This window comes from Accipiter gentilis, chromosome Z (genome assembly GCF_929443795.1).
Source record: "Accipiter gentilis chromosome Z, bAccGen1.1, whole genome shotgun sequence".
Taxonomy (NCBI): Eukaryota; Metazoa; Chordata; class Aves; order Accipitriformes; family Accipitridae; genus Astur; species Astur gentilis.
In genome coordinates, this window is record NC_064919.1 from 55,847,934 (window position 1) to 55,868,191 (window position 20,258).

The following is a 20,258-nucleotide window of genomic DNA, read 5'->3' on the forward strand; positions in this document are numbered from 1 at the left end:
ATTTCACTAGATCAGAGAATATATTTTTTCATGGTCAATTTCACTTAATTTGGGCTCTATCAGAAGAAGTTTCTACATAGAGCTATTCCATGAGGCTGCTGTATGTAGGACTGCATAGAATCCTGCCATTTGTCCCACCAGACTGTAATTTTCACAAGTGATCATACTAAAAGAAAATGTTAACTGAAAGCTATCTAGAAATAGAGAGACAATTTTCTTTATCAATATTTGCATGTTAACAAAAAGGAAATTCATACACTCCACAAAATCAGATAGACTCCATATTTTAAAAAAAAAAAAAAGTTGTTTTTGTTATGTACCATTTTAATCACAGGGTGTTTTATTGGATAAGTAAGCTTTATTAGTTCCCCTGTTCTGATCAAGAGCAAGCAGTAATTTCTTTCTTTCTCTGTAGTTACCACAAAGGTTAAAAAATAGTTCTAGCTGTGAGGTCTGCTACAAGAAAAAAAAGCAATTTATCACAAAAATAATTTAGTGACACCTTCCAGCAGTTTCTCCTCTAGAAAGCTGAAGGAGTTATTCTATTTGTGTGAACTCTTCTTCTCTTTCATATGCTCCATTGGTTTCAGTAATAGTTATAATGTAGAGAAAAATATGGCCTGCAAAAGGCATTCACAGTCTTTTCTTTGTTCCGTAAAGGCTCATAATAATCAATGAGGAAAAGTCAGGACTAAACAGAGAGGTATTCTTTATGCAGCAGAAAGCGTAGGAAAAAACTTAGAAAATTTCTGGGAATAATACTTGCAGGTGAAGTAGACACTTAAAAGGAAGGATATTTGGAAAATGTATATAAAAACTAGCTATAATTCTTATGCAGTTAGAAGTAATGTCACGACTTATGACAGATATAATGAGGAAAGAGCTTATTAAATGCAGGATTTTCTTCAAGCCATACCATTCCTCCCTCCTTTTTCCTAATTCATTACAGAATGGTAGTCAGAACTTCTGACAATAAGAATCTGATTTGCTGGTTGCCTGAGAACTGAAGATAAGTAATAAAATCCACTGAAGTATTTTAATATAGGAACCAGAGCTCACATTGCAGCAGTTACATTCACTTGGGAAGGCCTTGAATGTGGATGGAACTAATTAGTCTTCATGGAAGACTGTGATATCATGGCACTGCTACTCCCAAAGCATTCCAGTCTCTTGACCTGTCAGGCATTGGTACACAATGTACACCAAATTTCTAAATAGTTGTGGATAAGCTTCATTATCAAATAAGTCATTGTAATAGAAACAGACTATTTTTAAACAGAAATATTAATGAAAATATAAATTAAATATATATGTATATAAATAAGTATGAATAAATGCATAAATAAAAATAAATATATAAATTAAATAGAAACAGTAAATGAGAGCAATTGATACTGGGACTCCAATAACGTCCACCATATAAGTTGTGTCATGGGATTTCCCCCTTGATTAGGGCTAATTCAATCCTCTAGACTGAATGTCCTCACCACACTTACCATCTGAACTTCTCTGAAAGACAAAACATCAGTTTAGACTAATAGGTCCCAATTAAGGATTTGAGTGCATCTGGTGTGCAGGTTAAGAAGCACTTCCAATTTAGTCTTCTTCAAAACAAATCCAGTTCACATGCACCAAGACCATGCTGAAAACTAAATCATATGTGATAAGACAGGACAATCAAGAAATTAAATTCCAAACTATATTACCGCTCCAAGCTGAAACAGGCCATGCTGGAGGTTTTTTGTGTATGGAAAGTGGAATGATAGGGTTCTATCATACATAGTAATGACGGTTGATGACAAGGTTGGTCTCATGACCCTTTTACCACATTTAACTATCAATGGCAAAAGTTGTTAGACACATCTAGAAACTTGTAATTTCTCCATTACTACTACGACTACTACTACTACTATTATTATTACTATTATTATTATTATTACAAATTATTTTTCCATTTACAGGAATGGCAGAAATGTGCCTTGGATTAAATTAATGAGTACTTATGACAATACTCTTTTCTTGCAAGCAGGGATTTGTAAGTGAGACAGAATGATTCATAAGATGTCTGTTTGAAGTTTTACTTCTTGACTTGTTTTCCTAAGTCCTGTGCCTCTGAATGTTCTCTGTACTTAGAAATAATGTTAAGGGAAAAAACCAACAAACAACAATAAATGTCTTTACTGTCGTAGCTCATTATACTGTATGACTCGGTAGTGCAGGAGGCAGACATTATTTCTTCATAAGACAGTAATTTGTGGAACTCAAAGCGAGGGAAGAGAAAATTTATCCCTATTCCTGCTAAAACTAGCCTCAAGAATTGTACATGCAATTCTGTTTGTATTTATCATCTTTAAATAACATTGTGCTACAGTTCCAGGCAAACCTCGGCTTGTGATTAGCCATACACAGATGAACACGGCTTTAATTCAGTGGCACCCTCCTCTGGACACTTTTGGCCCGCTGCAGGGTTATCGCCTGAAGTTTGGTCGCAAAGACGTGGATACATTTACGACCATGGAGTTCTCAGAGAATGAAGATCACTTCACAGCCACAGACATTCACAAAGGAGCTTCTTACGTCTTCAGGCTCTCAGCTAGAAATAAAGTGGGCTTTGGGGAGGAGATGGTTAAAGAGATTTCTGTTCCTGAAGAGGCACCCAGTGGATTTCCCCAAAATCTCCACTCAGAAAGCTCTACTTCAACATCAGTTCAATTAACTTGGCAGATGCCACTCTTGGCAGAGAGAAATGGCATTATCACGAAATATACCATCTTGTACAGAGATATCAATGTTGCTTACCAGCCAGTTGAACTCCCTGTTGTTCCTGCTGATACCACTATGACACTTTCTGGCTTAAAACCAGATACCACATACGATGTAAAAGTACGTGCCCACACAAGCAAAGGGCCTGGTCCATATAGTCCAAGTGTCCAGTTCAGGACACTACCCGTGGATCAAGGTAGGATTTGTCTGCTTATGGCGTTGACCTTTAAAGGAGTATCGGTCTTTGGATATCAGTGTTTTTGAAGCTGTAAATAAAACTGACCAGCCCATTGATAAAGATAGGTTCATCATATACAAAAGGTAAAGTATGTAAATCTTAATATGTTTTGGATGCCTTAGAATTCAGTTGTCCCTTGCCAAGCAAGTTCTGGCTAACATCGTCACAATTTTTTCAGGTAAGGAAAATGTACGTGTTGGGTTGTCACTAGATAAGAGTGAGAATGAGTTAAAATGTGATCTTTAAATATGAGCAAACAGGTAGGAGAATTGAATCCTTGTTATTTTTTGGCATAAATGGAAAGCTAATACTCCCAGGTAGCAGTGGAAATATGACAAGATCTAAGCTCCAAGATACGGTTTATATACATTGTTTCTTTTTTTCCAGCAGTGTTTGCAAAAAATTTTCATGTTAAAGCAGTAATGAAGACTTCTGTTTTGCTGTCCTGGGAAATTCCAGAAAATTACAATTCAGCCTTGCCTTTCAAAGTAAGTTACTTTCTATTTGTATGAGAGAAACTATAGAAACTAGAGGATGTCATTTACCTGGCTAAGTGGCTTACTAAGCATGTGGATTTTTTTTTTGGTATTGCTGTATTTAAGAATGCAAACTAATCAGCAATATCGACTCAAGCTGTTAAAGACAGTCATTTGGCAATATGAGCTTTTTACTGTTGTGGCAGTATTTCCAACTCAGGCTTATACTGGTTGTTATGCATGGTATGAAGGCCTTGCTAGTTTGTAGTTCATTGCTACTGTATTTTAGAGAAAACAGTGAAAGAAAAGAAAGTTTTTCTACTCTTTTTTGTCATTTCTGTAGTGGCTGTAACTGAGTACCATTTTGGTTTTGGTGTCCTTACATTTACAACAACACATTTGTGCATTATAACTCTTCTACTCCACTAACTATAGCATTAGGCAGATAAAAAGACTCAATGTAACCTGCAGACTGGCTGGCGTTTCTTCTGCATCATTCTTCATCACTTGTCATCTCAGGCAGTGGCGAGTGAAGATCAGTATTTTATGAACTATATGTTGCAAAAACATTTCTGAATAAGGAGTGTGAATGACAAAGTCAAGGTAACATGAGCAAGTGTACCTGGATAGAAATGCTGGTTTCAAGCAAAACTACTGAATTTGAATAAGTGAAATTAGATTTTAGGAGTGCTTACACTGCTTTAATTTAATGTAGTTCTTTTTTTTCCCCTGAAAGTGAGAAGTTTAATTGCAGTAGTGGATTCAGTACTATCTTACAGCCTAAAATGCCCAGTAGCTTTCATGTTAAATTTACACCTAGGTTCATTCCTGAATTCAGTGTGACAGTTTTAGTTGCCTTCTCTTAGTAACCAAAACCACTTTCAATTTAATATATTAACTTAGATCCTTTACGATGATGGGAAAATGGTGGTGGAGGTTGATGGACGTGCTACTCAAAAGCTGATCACTAACTTGAAGCCAGAGACATCATATTCATTTGTGCTGACGAACAGAGGGAATAGTGCTGGGGGTCTTCAGCACAGAGTGACAGCAAAGACTGCACCAGACGTGCTTCGCACAAAGCCAGTCTTCATTGGAAAGACCAACTTAGATGGCATGATAACTGTGGAGCTTCCAGAAGTACCTTCAAATGAGAATATAAAGTGAGTGAATGTATGACATACCGTTGTTTTTATCTCCAGAAGGCTGATTATTCTTACTGTTAATAAAATCTAGAGCTGTAGTGATGGACCAGGACTTTATTCTTCATAATGGTACAGAGTACAGCACTCTGCAGTGGGGTTTGGACTAATACTGGACTAATATTTGACAATACTAAACTGGGAAGTTCTGTTGAATCTCTCGAGGAGCAAGAGGCCTTGCAGAAGGATCTAGATAGATTGGAGCATTGGACAATCATCAGTGGCATGAAATTTAACAAGAAAAAATGCTGGATTCTATTGTTAAGGTCTCTGAATGCATCTGGAGGAGGGCAGCAAAGCTGGTGAAAGGCCTGGAAGGCATGTCCTGTGAGGAGCAGCTAAGGACTTTGGGCTTGTCTAGTTTGGAGAAAAGGAGGCTAAGGGGCGACTTCATTGCTCTCATTGCCCTCTGCAGGAGAGGAATTGGAGAGGGACGTGCTAACCTCTTCCCCCTGGGATCCAGTGACAGGACTTGTGGGAATGATTCAAAACTGCACCAGGGGAGGTTCAGACTGGACATTAGGAAACATTTTTTTAGTGAGAGGGTGGTCAAACACTGGAACAGGCTTCCTAGAGAGGTTATCAGTGCCCCAAGCCTGTAAGTGTTCAAGAGGCATTTGGACAATGCCCTTAATGACAGGCTTTAACTTTTGGTCAGCCCTGAAGTGGTCAGGCACTTGGACTAGATGATCATTGTAGGTCCCTTCCAAATGGAACTATTGTATAAGTTTGTCTCTTAGCCGGGAAGACTGAGTAAAATATAGATGGAAATATAAGGAGAAGGATTGTCCTTTAGTTTGTAATTGTTTCTCAGAGTATTTTTGTGTTTCATCACTGATTTCAAATGGCAAAGAGGGATTAAGGAAGCCAGTTGTGTTTTGAACAGTGTGTCCTCTCGAGAGGAGTGGATAACCCATTGATGGGTAGCTGCCCTGCTGTGGCACCTTGAAGTACTCAGTCATTCCAGAATTACACGGAGTTTTAAAGAATAGTTACTGCACTTTAATTAATTAAGATGAATTAATTCTGACATTTTTTGTTAAGAGAAAAATCTCAGGTCCTCTCCACTGGTCCCAGAAAGAAAACAGGAGATTTTGATGAAAAATTTGTCAGAGTTTACTAGAGGTTGCTTAGATTTGGGGGGAAAGGGTGCTGTGAAGGTTTAAACAGCAGAAATAGGACTAAAGAGCTGACAGCACATGGTCAGCAGGGATTAGAAAGGTTAGACAATAAAGATTTGCCAAGAAAACATGAAGCATGGTACAATCAATAAGTGTTACTGCTCTGCTTATAGTGGTTCTTGTTGGTCTATAAGGTTCCCATGTGTAATGTAAAGGAAATGGGGAGGAAAATGAGCAAGTCATTAAATATTGTTGGGGATTCAACGTGACCTCTCTCTGGTGGATTTTTACTGATGGCTTTGTAGAAAACTGCTCCCCTTTTTCATTACTGACTGAGGATTTTGAGGCAGGTGAGGTCAAGAAAGAAATTACTTTGAGACATTAAAAGGATGAAAAACTGAAAAATGTAGTCATTATCATTAGATTGAGTAAGATGCAGTGAGTAACAAATGCAGCTAAGGAAGACTGAAGATGGAATGAGTCAAAAAAGATTTATGAGCCAGACCATTCACAGAGAGAAAAAAGTTCAGGGTAGCTGGTCAAACAATAGCAGAAGATAGCAGTGGAAAAAGAGCCCATGTCCTTCCTTTTATGTCGTGTAAAAAAATGGAAGAGGCTAAGTGACATCAGAAAGGATACATTAAACCTATTGGGTCCAACTGCTAATTTTGCAAATAATGTATCTCCTCATTTGATATCTGTTTGCCAAGAAGATGTGATCGGGCTTGAGATAGAAAAACAAAACAACAAAGAAAATACTTACTTGACCCTTGGAAGCAGGCATACCAAAGCAACTAGATACTGAACAGAAAAAGCTTACCTGATGCTTGCTAGAATAAGTACGATTATTGCAGCTATAGTCCTTGAATGGGAAGAACAATTTTGTGTAACAGTTATATTTTTACAGTTGCTGCTGCTCTATGGGTACATTATATGTTCATGATTGTCTTTATCTTACTATGAAGTACTATACACTGGAAGTCTTTCAATAATACTGATTACACAGAAGGTGAAACAGTTAATGATTTGTTCTAATGAATTATAGGTAAATAGTAATGGGATTTAGGGTAATGTTATAAGAGCCTTTGTAATTTACTAAAGATGGTAGAAGTAATTTTCATTATTTCAATGTTTGATGGCGATACAGCATTGAAATTGGAGCAGAGCTCACCTTAAGCTAGGTAAAATAGATCTCCTTTGCTGTCATTACCTCCAGTGAGCAATTTCTTCATTTTCCTGTAGTGTTCTGGGCTAATCCAAAGCAATTTTTATGTGTAAAGGACAGTTCATGTTTCTCTGAATCTCTTCTATCTTTGCAAAGTCTTAGGTAAAAACAGAGTTTTATAGAAGACTTTGGCCTTTGTAATACTTGGTAGTTCAAGCAATATCCAAGCAAACGCTCCATTTCTCACCCTTCCCACCACCCCCCCAAAAAACCCCACCCTCAAACAAGCAAGTAATAAAGCAAATGATAAAACATGTTTTTCAAGAGATACTGCATTTTCTGGACTCAGCTAGAAATAACAGAACTTTGTTGTCTTTTACAATTGGCAGCACTGTATATTTATGTGAACAGTTTCATTTTTCTGCTTCCTGTTGATGTACTTGTGCTTTCAGCTTTAAAATACTCTGTATGAGCTGAAAGTCTTAGTGGATGATCAAAGTCATGAGTGGGAGGCATGCATGAAGAAAGTGTGAAAGAGTGTGAAAGTAACATTTACATGCTGGATGTTCCTTGATTGAAAAAAAAACAAACCAGTATGAACACTCTGTTAGCTTAAAAAAGAAAAAGAAGAAGAAGAAAAAAGGATGTTAGTGACTACTGTGCAGTTCATCCAGTGGATGTGTCTTCAATGTCTGAAAGACATATAGGGGCCAATTCTCAACTGCTTTTTTGTCTTGATTCTTAGGGATCTGTTAAAGAAAATATATGTAGGTTGTATTTATGGTATACATGGATAAATCAGCATTCACTAAGATTTGTTATTCATGTTACCAAATAATTTTTAAAATACATAGTCAGGTTTAAAATCTGGGCTCAACTAACTCTTACTGGTTTTGAATAAGAACATCCGTATAAAAGATGATTTATCATATTGTTACTATAAGAATGCATGCTGCAGATTTTATTTAGATACTGGAATACAGCAAGTGGGCAGCAGTTAAAAATCTGTGACCAACACTTTTTGTTTCCAGCACCTCCTGTTGGAGCTCATCATTTCCACAGAGAAATTTCTCAATTTTCTTAACACAAGAATTAATAAAAATGTGCATTTACTACATTAGTTAAAAATCCAAAGTTCCGTTACATTTCCTTTATCGGAAGGAGCTTTAATTGACAATAGACCATTAAAATGGACCAATGATGAGCACTGGTATGGAAGAAGGATAGTTTATAGAGTCGGTTTAGACTGAGATAGGTTTTGATCAACTGTAAGGCAAGTCTTTTTCTGTAGACCTTCTTCGTTAATTACTTCAAGTTTTTCATCTGCATTGCTTGAGTAAAATGAATAGTCAGTGCTGCAGAAGGTTGAATAGGCTGTAAAAAATGGCAGACTGGAAGAGAAGAAGATGGTCCATGAGACACTAAAATTATCTTCCATGATGTAAAGCCACAGACACCTTCTTTATAAGCTTTGTTGTTACTAGCAACAAAGAAGAGCAGCTTCTTTCCCTCTCCTCAGAGATGGAGAGTGCTTGACTTTTTGACAAGTGTGCTTATCAAGAAGATGTATATTATGCTATCCTGGATGTCCTGCTGTTGTGAGTCTACTGCTTCTTTCCTCACACTAATGTGAAATTATGGATCTGCCTGACATGTATACAGACTTTGTGAAGGAAACAAGGAAAGTCCCATATCTCTGTTATACTAGAAAGTATAATTTACTTGTCTGCATGGGGGAGAGGAGGAAGATATTTTCAGGAAAATGTTTGTGATGAAAACTGATATATGTAATTTGCAAATCCTAGTTGTAAAGAGAGCATACATGAAGCTCTTTTGTCTATGACTGAACAGAATACTTAAGCAGTTAAGGCTGATGGGGATTGATACTCTAAAGTAAAGAGTGTGTGGGTGGAATGTATGCTATGTCTTCTTTATTTTCTGTTTATAATGGTATTGGCATCAACAAACACATTATGTTAACCTACTATTTTGATTATACATGAAAATGGGGGAAGATGGGTTGATAATTGAGATTTAAATATATGATAATATGTTTCAATTTAGGGGTTTGGGTTTTTTTCCCAGTGTGATGGTGGCAAGGCACAAATATCCCATGGCTCTTGTATTTCAAATTAAATAATAAACTGCAGTCAAACATGTAGGCATTTTAGAACATTGTAATTAAATTTCCTTATACATATTTATGTGTTTACATGAAAAGGCAGGTAGTGATATTTGGTTGTCAAATGTTTTACACTGGATGTGTTTCAAGATTGTGAACCTTCACAACTATGTTTGGAAGGCTGCACTGGCATAATAATGTACAAAAGTTTGCTCTCAGCGTACCGCTGTTCTCTTAAGTTCCTCTGAACAGGCACCTACTCCATCAATGTGTCTATTCTTTTTCCTTCAACTTCACTTTTGTCCAACTGTTTCCTTTACAGAGGTTATTACATAGTTATTGTGCCTTTGAAGAGGTCTCGTGGAAAGTTTATCAAACCGTGGGAGAGTCCAGATGAAATGGAACTAGATGAGGTACTGTATGTTTTTGTTGTCGTCTTCTCCTTTATTAAAGAAACCATCTTATTAGTGGTATGTGATTAACTCACCAGTTTTAGAAGTTTTGGTTGTCAGGATATTTTATATTTATATTTGAATTAGCCTGTGGGGACTGAAACAAAAGTTCAAATTACTTAAATTAGAAGACAATAAAGACATTGTTGCAATGAAGCACAGAAAGTGTCTGATCTTTGTTGGCATTAATATTTTATTCTTTTCCTATTGTAAAGCACGATGCAAAAGTGCAGGAGGTGAAATGAGTTGTCAGCAAAAGCTTAATCACCAATGATATGAACGCTAATAAAGGTCTAGTTCATTAGTGGAGTGTTTACTAAGCTTGTAACAAATACTAAATTGCAATTTGCACTGCAGTTTAACATCTGACCTTCTTGTGGTGTTTTTTACCAGATTCTCACATACTGTAATGCATCTGGTTAGAAAACTTTTACAGTAGTCTCCATCCTGCTGACAGTTTGTGCTCAGAAATAAATGACTAAAGTAGGAAAGAGCAACAGTGTGTTATCATTCTACACTATGAATGATATTAACCCAAAGAATGGAAGTACTTTCATTTTAGTAATAAGCCAATTAATACTAGAAATCAATTAATTATGTTATTGATATAATAATAATTCCAGGAAGTATAGTGTCAGCATTCAGTCCTGTCTTCTCTTTTCCTGAAGGACAATATAGCTCTTGTGAACTTTTCTTTCTTTTTTCAATCTCTAAATTTGGAATAATGCTAATATTTATCATTGTAAAGCTCATTTGAGAGCCCCATATGAAAGCCCTGTACAAAAGACAAGTGGTGTGGGTGGTGTTACTATTGTTATTGTTGTATCTGCCTAGGAATTTAGGTATCATTCAGATGCTATGGTAATTTGTACATGTGATATCTCTGTGTGATGGGTTGACCCTGGCTGAACACCAGGTGCCCACCAAAGCCGTTCTATCACTCCCCCATCCTCAGCTGGACAGGGGAGAGAAAGTATAACAAAAGGCTTGCGGGTCAAGATAAGGACAGGAGAGATCATTCACTATTACTGTCACGGGCAAAACAGACTCAGTTTGGGAAAATGAACTCAATTTATTACAAATCAACCAGAGCAAGGTAATGAGGAATAAAACGAAATCTCAGAACACCTTCCCACCACCCCTCCCTTCTTCCTGGGCACAACTTCACTCCTGGATTTCACCACCAAGCCCCCCAGCAGCACAGGGGGACAGGGATGGGGTTTATGGTCATCACACGTTACTTTCTGCCACTTCACCTCCTCAGGGCGAGGGCTGATCACACTCTTCCCCTGCTGCAGCGTGGGGTCCCACCCACGGGAGACAGTCCTCCACGAACTCCTCCAACGTGGGCCATTCCCACGGGCTGCAGTTCTTCACGAACTGCTCCAGCATGGGTCCATTCCACGGTGTGCAGTCCTTCAGGAGCACACTGCTCCAGAGTGAGTCCCCCACGGGGTCACAGGTCCTGCCAGAAAACCTGCTCTGTGGGCTCCTGTCTCCACAGATCCGCAGGTCCTGCCAGGAACCTGCTCCAGCGCGGGGTTCCCAGGAGGTCACAGCCTCCTTCGGAAACCCACCTGCTCCAGCGTGGGGTCCTCCACGGGCTGCAGGTGGATATCTGCTCCACCGTGGACCTCCATGGGCTGCAGGGGGACAGCCTGCCTCACCAGGGTCTTCACCACGGGCTGCAGGGGAATCTTCGCTCCGGCGCCTGGAGCATCTCCTCCCCCTCCTTCTTCACTGACCTTGGTGTCCGCAGGCTTGTTTCTCTTACATGTTCTCACTCCTCACTCCGGCGGCAGTTTCTCCCTGTCCCAACTTTTTTTTTTCCTTCTTAAAAATGTTATCACAGAGGCGTTACCACTATCACTGATTGGCTCGGCCTTGGCCAGCGGCGGGTCCGTCTTAGAGCCGGCTAGTATGGGCTCGCTCTCTCTCGAACACAGGGGAAGCTTCCAGCAGCTTCTTACAGAAGCCACCCCTGTAACCCACCCCCACCCCGCTACCAAAACCTTGCCAGACAAATCCAATACACTCTGCAATTCAAAGACCAGAGATCAAAGTCAGTTTCTTTACTTCTGATTTTGTGATCTTTTGACTGGATCCTGTCTATCTTCCTATTTTCTTTTGGTGGATTCAAGAGTTTTATGTCATAGAGATGCTTCACGATATGCTTCCCCATAATACAATCACTGGGAACTAATGATCATCTGTGAGCAATCACAAGGCTTTTTTTCCCTCCTCCCATTGACAAAATGGATACCAATTTCAATGTTTGCACCAAAATGTAAGGAAAATAAAGATCTTCACGAAACTAACACTGCTGTAGAAAGCTTCCAAGATACAAACAGAGGTCTTTCAGTCTTTAGTCAGAAAAGGCAAAGAAGAATATATACAGCAACAGAAGAATCCTTAATCAGAAGATTAAAAAAACTGTTCAAAGGAAGGCATGGTTTTCGTTACTGCTGACTGACTGAAGCCTGTGTTTCCTCTTGACCAGTTTCATTTATGTGATCATCTCATTTGATTCAATTGTAGTGATGACTTGCTTTGATCTTTTAACTTCTTCCCTTTAAAAGAACTTGGACTGTAAATGCCATCAGCTCATGATCATAGTCCTAGGTGACATCAAATATGGTTAAACAGTAAAACTGTGACAGCAAGATCCATACAGTAATGGAAAACTGATTTAATATTACCACCCACTTTTAACATCCAAAGATCATAGTCACATTCAGCAGCGTTAAGAGATTAAAGGACAGGTGCCAGATGACATCAAACTTTTTGGCAATTAAATTCTACGGGTCCTACTGATTCCCATAACAAAGGGTCATTTTAATCATCCTGCAAGATGTGGTGCATTAATCTGTATAACAGATTGATAAAGAGCATTTATTAATTCAGAAATATTTGGGTCAGGATGGGTTGTTTCCCACTTCTACTGATATAATTGAGACCACATTGTAGAATTAATGGTGGAAAAAATAAGATATGCATTGACTGGAAAATGAAAATTATTTCTGATAAAGAACTAAATCCCTTGATAGATCTTTTACAATTGCCACTAACACATATAGTAAGTACTGAGTGGGGAAAAAACCAAAAGCAGGCAGCAACTGTATTTCATGCTAATTTCATCCAGTTTCTATTACTTAAAAGACTGGTTTTCTTCCAGCTTTAGAAAATATATTCATATTGTTACTAAGTGTACTATTCCTGACAAACATGTGAAAGTAATGTCACAATAAATAAATTTGGGAAAAAAAACCACAAAAACTAACCACACTACTCTCTGGGCAAATAGTTCCTGATGGTGAAGTGAAGATACTTCTGCATATCTTTTTTTAGTGTAGTCTCAGATATCGCTAGTGTCAGAAATGGTTGGGAATAGATTTTTCAAAGAGGTATGTTCCAAATACTTTGCTTAGATTGTCAGAAAGAGAGCATTTGCTGAAAACACTACGCTGGAGTGTTAATGCCAGTACATAACTGACCAGTCCAAAAGACTCTCCAGCCTCCTTGTAGTTACCTAATCTTTCTGGTTCCTTGAATCTCAGTTCTGAAAGAAACTAAGAGAGATACAGAATCTTAAAAGAGCATACAATGGACTAGATATTGTGTATCTGAAAATAATAGTTATTAGAGATACAGTCCTTTTTTATTAACGCAAAATTTCATTTTATTTTTAATATCATGTGATCTAGTGACTTTAAATAGATGTAATGCAAATAAATGAAATATAAACAAAATATTATGATTTGCAGTAAGTATTACCTAGTGGGATTACTTTAGATTTGTAAGCAATAAAGCCTAAAGAAAAGCCTGCAGGTTAATTCTTAATTCAGTAATTTTATGGAAATCCTGGTGTAAAGTACAACAGGAGATAAATGTGCAAGTAATGATATTTGGCGACAACCCCATTTATATATGAAACATGAATGAGGCCAGAGGTTCACCTGAGGTCTATTCCATCATGTGTAATCGATGTCACAGGCAAAATTTTTATCTACACACAAACACACCTAAGTTTAGCTGGCCTTAGGTGAAGAATAACCACCTTTGGAAAAGTTGAACACATTTTGTTTGACTCAGGCTAATTAACTTTTAGCATTCATAGCCAAACTCAGTTTCTGATCACTTCACCCACTGTAATACGGTACTTCAACAATGCAATCTGTTAAATATATGCATTTTATATTACTAATTCAAATGCAAGAAATAATTAAGATCAAACTTTTTTTTTCCGTTTTCAATCTCAATCTAATTTTGATTGTAGTACTCTTGCAGTATTTTGACATTCTTTTATGAGTTATTTAAAATCTAAATTGTAAACAAGGTGTAATCTGGAAACATATGACAAATAATTTAAATTCCAGAGGAAACTGTACCCAGAAATGAAAATGTTATTTATCTTCAGGGTTGGCTCAAGCCATGCACCTCTCCTTGTACTGCAGTACTTAGAGCTCCTGACTTCAGTTAATATACATATGACATTATTACCTTAGTGTTTCAGCAGACTTCAGGATAGTCAGTGCTCAGTCCTCTGCATAGCTATTACTATCTTTATAAAAGATGGCTTCGTACAGATACAAACTTTTCACAAAGTGCTTCCCTCAGCAGATCTTATAAGGGCTGAAGCAACCTGGAACAAACTTCGATTAGTCTCTGCCTCATGTTCTGCGGTCAGTAACTCTACCCAGGGCATAGGAAGCTGCCAACAGATGTGAGAGTCACCTTCAGTAAAGTGACTAAATAGAAAGCTTAATACTATAGTTCTTTACTGCCCTCATTTTTGTATCATGCAAATTTACTCTAGCTGCTCATTAAACGGTTTAGGAAGAATGAAAGAGAAATATGGACTGCTGATTGTAATAGAGTCTTTGAGTAATGAATAATGATTTCTAGTCTCAAATTATGGCCAGTTCTTTTTTGCTCAGGGGATCTATTGCAGTGTACTAGCTTTTGTGTTGGAGCATGGAAATTGATAGAGTTAAATGAATGTAAAATCTCTGCAACAGAGACCAGACTCAGCCTTAGAGCTGGAAAATGGTTGACTGCATAGGTCTTTGATGGGGTAACATCCAAATGCCCTTAGTGCAAAGGAAGTTTGGATCCAAATGGTACAGGTTGCTTCCATGTCTATCTGTAGCCTGTGTGTGAAACGTACTTCAGTGAGAGGGGGTGTTAAAGTAATCAGTATTAAAAACTTATGTCTCAGCAGCAGAGTGAATAGTAGATTGTTTTACATGCATCGGAATTGTTAATTGTGTAATTGCAAAATACAAGATCCCATGAGGGAAAGGCAACACGATGTGCTAGCTAAGCTGAGGCCTAACACTGAAGGACAGGCTGAAGCAAGAGAGAGCTTCCCTGGCTAAACATGTTCTTTAAAATGAAAATATATACTAAAGATTAGAGTTTACTCTCTTTTTTTATTGTTCTCTATCTAGCTCTGGAGATTTGTGTCCTACCAAAGAAGTTTATGCCAATGTATTGTATTAGCACTGTTTGTGTGCTGAAAAACCTAAACCAGCTGTGTGACCTTCGAAAAATGTATGATTGCAGTCTGAGACTACAGGACATTGAATAAGCTTCATAGGTGAAAAATGAGGGGGAACCATACAGAGGCCATAGGAATCATCACTTATCACCCAGGAAAAGTTCAGGCTCCTTGTAGTCAAATCAGATTAATATTAGTTGAATGCCAGTAATAGAAAAAAAGTGATAAAAGATACTGAATGAGCATTTTTCTGATTTAATAAGTAATTAATCAATGGATTATACCAGCTGAACTTAAGTTTCTTCATTAGTTAGTATATGTTTTACAAGTTTGAGCCTAGCATCTAATCTTGTCGTAAATGTGCTGTTGCAAATTTTAGCTTTGTTCTTCAGAAGAAATATTTTATGAAACAAGGAAAAGCTACATTTTGCAGGTCAAATTAGGCAGTTAAAATCTGATGTGAGGGTTGTGTATATTAGGGTGGTAGATATTATTTTGTAGTCTAGCAGTATAAAAGTCGTCTTAGGATTCATAGGTCCTGTTATTGATTCCTGTCACGAATCTATTGTGTAGTGTTGTACAAGCCATGAAAAACACAACTTTTGGTCCTTTTGAACAAATAAAGTGGAAGTAAATTTTGGGTTTGGGATGGAAGATGTGTTTGCAAATCACTCATATAAACCCTTCTGCACTTCATTTGCTGTTTGTGAAGCACATTGGCAAGTGCCCTTTTTCCCTGAGATGTTCAGGAATTTAATATTGCCAGAGTGCTTGGTAGTCCTCATGTTAAAGAAACAACAAAAAAAAAAAAGTTACTCTTAGTATCTAGTTGTTTGTATTTCAGAGTTATCAGAAAAAGTTAAAAATAGTAATTATAAATTGGTTTTAAAAAATTAGGATTCAATTTTGTGGGTTTTATTCCTCATTTTAAATAATTACATCATATGACTTACTAAGTTTTGTTGTGTCAAACAGGAGGTAAGAAGATACCTTGCATGTTCATAGGGAGGCAGAAAACATTATTACACATTAGGGAAGTGATTGTCCCCTTGTACTTGGCACTGATGAGGCCACACCTCAAACATTGTGTTCAGTTTTGGGCCCTTCACAAGAAGACATTGAGGTGCTGGAGCGTGTCCAGAGAAGGGCAACCAAGCTGGTGAGGGGCCTGGAGCACAAGTCTTATGAGGACCGACTGAGGGAGCTGGGGCTGTTTAGCCTGGAGAAAAGGAGGCTCAGGGGAGACCTTATCACTCTCTACAACTACCTGAAAGGAGATTTTAACGAGGTGGGTGTCAGTCTCTTCTCCCAAGTAGCAAATGATAGGACAAGAGGAAACTGCCTCAAGTTGCACCAGAGGAGGTTTAGATTGGATATTAGGAAAAATTTCTTCACCAAAGGATTGTTAAGCATTGGAACAGGCTGCCCAGGGAAGTGGTTGAGTCACCATGCCTGGAGGTGTTTAAAAGACATGTAGACTTGATGCTTAGGGACATGGTTTAGTAGTGGACTTGGCAGTGTTAGGTTAGTTGGATTTGATGGTCTTAAGGGTCCTTTCCAACATAAATGATTCTATGATTGTATGCTATGACTTACTTCATATATATATATACATACACATATACGTATATGATGTGTGTATATATACGTCCTCAGAGAAGACATATTACTTTATTAGGGGTTTTTTTTTCTTTCCCCCAGAGACAACAATATCAGACACTGAAAACTGTTCTAATTGTTTTATGTTTGTAGCCTGGGCAGTGCAATTGCTACTTAGTATCTTACCTTAACAAGCATGACAAGAAATTGGAAGATTTTGCAACAACTAATTTAGTGATACTGATATGCCCCATGAAATGTGGATAAATTGTATTTTTGTAGTTCCTGGTCATGCATTAAATTTTCTCATTACATTGTCAATAAGTTACATTAAAATTGTTTACAGTTATCTTTCTTTTCTTGCTTTCTCTCTCTCTGTCTCCCTCTCTTTTCCCTCCCTTCATTCTAAAGCTGCTTAAGGAGATAGCTAGGAAACGCAGAAGTATTCGTCTTGGGAGGGAAGTTGAATTAAAGCCATATATTGCAGCTCACTTTGAAGTTCTTCCTACGGAGTTCACGTTGGGGGATAAGAAGCATTACGGTGGCTTTGAGAATAAGCAACTGCAGAGTGGTCAAGAATATGTCTTCTTTGTGTTGGCTGTAATGGAGCACTCAGAATCTGTAAGTTAGTTAATATTTTTCAATCCCAAAATTACCTTTCCACAATCATGAAAATAGTTTTTCGATGCTTATTTCACTCCCAAAGGTATTTTTTTTTACCATATATGTCAGAGCATCTCTAAAGCAAGTGTCTTTGCTTAGTTCCAATTAATTCCTTGAACTTTTCTATTTTGCTTGCAACTTTATGTGTATGTACTTCTGTGTATAACTGAAACATAAGAATTGCCTTTTATTAGCTGTGTTGTGATCCTTCACAAATTACATGCTCTGTTATTTGAGATCATTGACACAGGTTCTAAGCCATGAATTTCACAGCAGCATCTTTCTCAATGTATTTAAAAAAGAGTTCCTCTCTTGCCTTGGAAAGAGCCATTGAATCAGAGACATGTACAGCTACCCTCTTTAGTTACAGTCATTCCCTAAGAACTTTATCAGTGAATTATTAGAAAGTTAGAAAATAATTCAATAATAAGGAAAATTCCTGAGGTGAGCTAAATAATGAGCTATCATTCCCCTTTATGTAATTCATCTTGTAGTTATATCCCTTTATGCTTCAGCTAATCTACTGCATGTAATACAGTTTAAAAAAAAAAAAGACAGAAATAGGACTGTTGAAAGTTGCAATACATATTAATATTTTAACATACATTGTGTAATATGGTATCTTCCTAATCGGTACCTAAACCTGACAGGTACATTTGCTGGCTCAACCACTTGAAACTATGGCACCAATAATCTGAATTCTAGTCAAATCCTTCCAGTGTGTAACCTTACAATTGCTTACTTGATGTCAACAGAATTTGCCCACTTAAACACAATGAGGAAGCAGTTTCAATTTTAATATTTTTGGATACATAGCTTCATCTGAAAATAAGTGCTTCCTGGAAACTCTAACATAAATCAAATCACTGTCACTTTTTTACAGTGGTGACGTAGACAGAGAATTCTGAAGACACTCCATCAGAAATGTTCAAACTGGAGAAAATAGACAGCTTTTAGCTATAAAGTTAGATGGCCAAAAATCTGTGTCAGAAATTACCTGTACTAAAATTTATTTTTTCGATACAAAGTACATTTCCTTATTTATTTTTCTATATTAATGTCATAGTTTAAGCCCACCTGGCAGCAAAGCACCACAAGGCTGCTTGCTCACTCCTCCCCCCTGATGGGATGAGGAGGAGAAAATACAACAAAAGGCTCGTGGGTCGAGACAAGGACAGTGAGGGATCACTCAGCAATTATGATCACAGGCAAAAACCAGACTCAACTTGAGGAAAAAAACCAAATCAATTTAATTTACTACCAATCAAATCAGAGCAAGGATAATAAGAAGTAAAACCAAATCTTAAAACACCTTCCCGCCACCCCTGCCTTCTTCCAGGGCTCAGCTTCACTCCCTATTTTCTCTATGTCCTCCCGCCATGAGGAACCAGGGGATGGGGAATGGGGCTTGGGGTCAGTTCATCACACCTCGTCTCTGCCGCTCCTTCCTCCTCAGGGGGAGGACTCCTCACTCTTCCCCTGCTCCACTGTGGGGTGCCTCCCACAGGAGACAGTCCATCACAAACTGCTCCAGTATGGGTCCTTTCCATGGGCCGATCTTCAGGCACAGGCTGCTCCAGCATGGGCTTTCCCATGCAGTCACAGCCGTCTTTGGGAGCATCCCACTGCTCCTGCGTGGGCTCCTCCAGGGGCTGCGGGTGGGCCTCTGCTCCCCCGCTCCCCTCCGCGGGCTGGGGGACACACAGCCTGCCGCCTCACCAGGGGCTGCAGGGGCATCCCCTCCTCCCCCGCTCCTCCTCCCCTCCTTCCGCACTGACCTCTCTGTCTGCAGAGGGGTTCCTCTCACATTCCACTCCTCTCCTCCACTGCAGGTTCCCCTTCTTAAATCTGTTCTCCCAGAGGCACTGCCACTGTCACTGGTGGGCTCGGCCTTGGCCAGCAGTGGGTCCGACCTGCAGCCAGGGAAACTTCTAGCAGCTTCTCACAGGAGACGCCCCTGTGGCCCCTGCCCTGCTACCAAAATCCCATCACACAAACCCAAAACAATTGATTAAGGGATTGGTCATTTCATATAACCCTAAGGTTATTACTTTGTTAGACAGAAATCAGGATGAAAAAGCAGGAATAAACAGAGTTGTAAATTTACAGCTGAAAAGGCTGGTATGGCAAAATATCTTCAGGGGTCTACTCTTGAAGATTTCAAAAGACATTACTAAGCTTACAATATGGACAATATCTGGTTTAGCATGCCATCTGAAACATCTGTGTGATTAAGTAGCATGAGGTAGTCACAGAGAGTGAAGCGTTTGTAAGGGTGAGTGAGCTTCAACTCCCAGTGCTCCAGTGTATCTGCTGTCAATATAGCTAGTTTTCTTCTAGGACTATAGATGCTACTGGTAAATGACTTGTAACTTGCAAGGAATGTTTCTCCTGATATTCAAAATATTTTTACATAAGGTTTCTCCTTTACAGAACACAAAATTTCTCTGTTGATTGGGAGAATGGAGAACATGCTTTACAAGAGGGCATGGGGAGGTCTGAATTTGTTTAACTTAGTGAAATGAAAGCTGAGGGAGCTTATGATTACAGTCTATAAATTCATTAAGCATGATATCAAAAGGAAGGAATAAAACCCAATAAATCTGGCAAAATAATAATTGCCTTTAAATTAGTCATTAATACAGGTTGGTTGAAAATGAAAAGCAAAATCCTGTTTATTGGAGAACAGGTAGTAAGTGCTCATACTGTTATCCCTCAGTATACTTCTATATCCCTTTCCAGACATTTTTTCTGCCTGATCCGAAGAAAGAGGCTAAATACAAAAAGTTTCTTACTGTAGCAACAGGCTTTTTTCTATCTTTTGAGAATACTGAAGCTGGGGAAAAAAAATTAATTCAGCTCAGGTATTTCAGGAATGGAACATGGAGACTCCCCAGTTTCTAAACAGCAGTCACAGACTTTTGAAATGTTTGGTGCCATGTTTAGTAAAAGAGCAT

The 20,258-nt window shown here is 38.3% G+C and overlaps 1 protein-coding gene across 5 annotated transcripts in view; it reads left to right on the forward strand.

Annotated features, from left to right (window-relative positions):
* The window catches only part of PTPRD (protein tyrosine phosphatase receptor type D), a 382,124-nt gene that overhangs the window by 266,079 nt on the left and 95,787 nt on the right, over positions 1-20,258 (forward strand). For 3 of the 5 annotated variants that reach the window (XM_049794703.1, XM_049794704.1, XM_049794705.1), the window contains 5 exons: positions 2,372-2,959; positions 3,392-3,489; positions 4,381-4,640; positions 9,410-9,500; positions 17,050-17,259. In XM_049794703.1, coding sequence (XP_049650660.1) covers positions 2,372-2,959; positions 3,392-3,489; positions 4,381-4,640; positions 9,410-9,500; positions 17,050-17,259 — 1,247 coding nt within the window. Of the gene's footprint in view, positions 1-2,371; positions 2,960-3,388; positions 3,490-4,380; positions 4,641-9,409; positions 9,501-17,049; positions 17,260-20,258 lie in introns of all 5 variants that reach the window. The other 2 variants (XM_049794707.1, XM_049794706.1) reach the window with 2 other exon arrangements.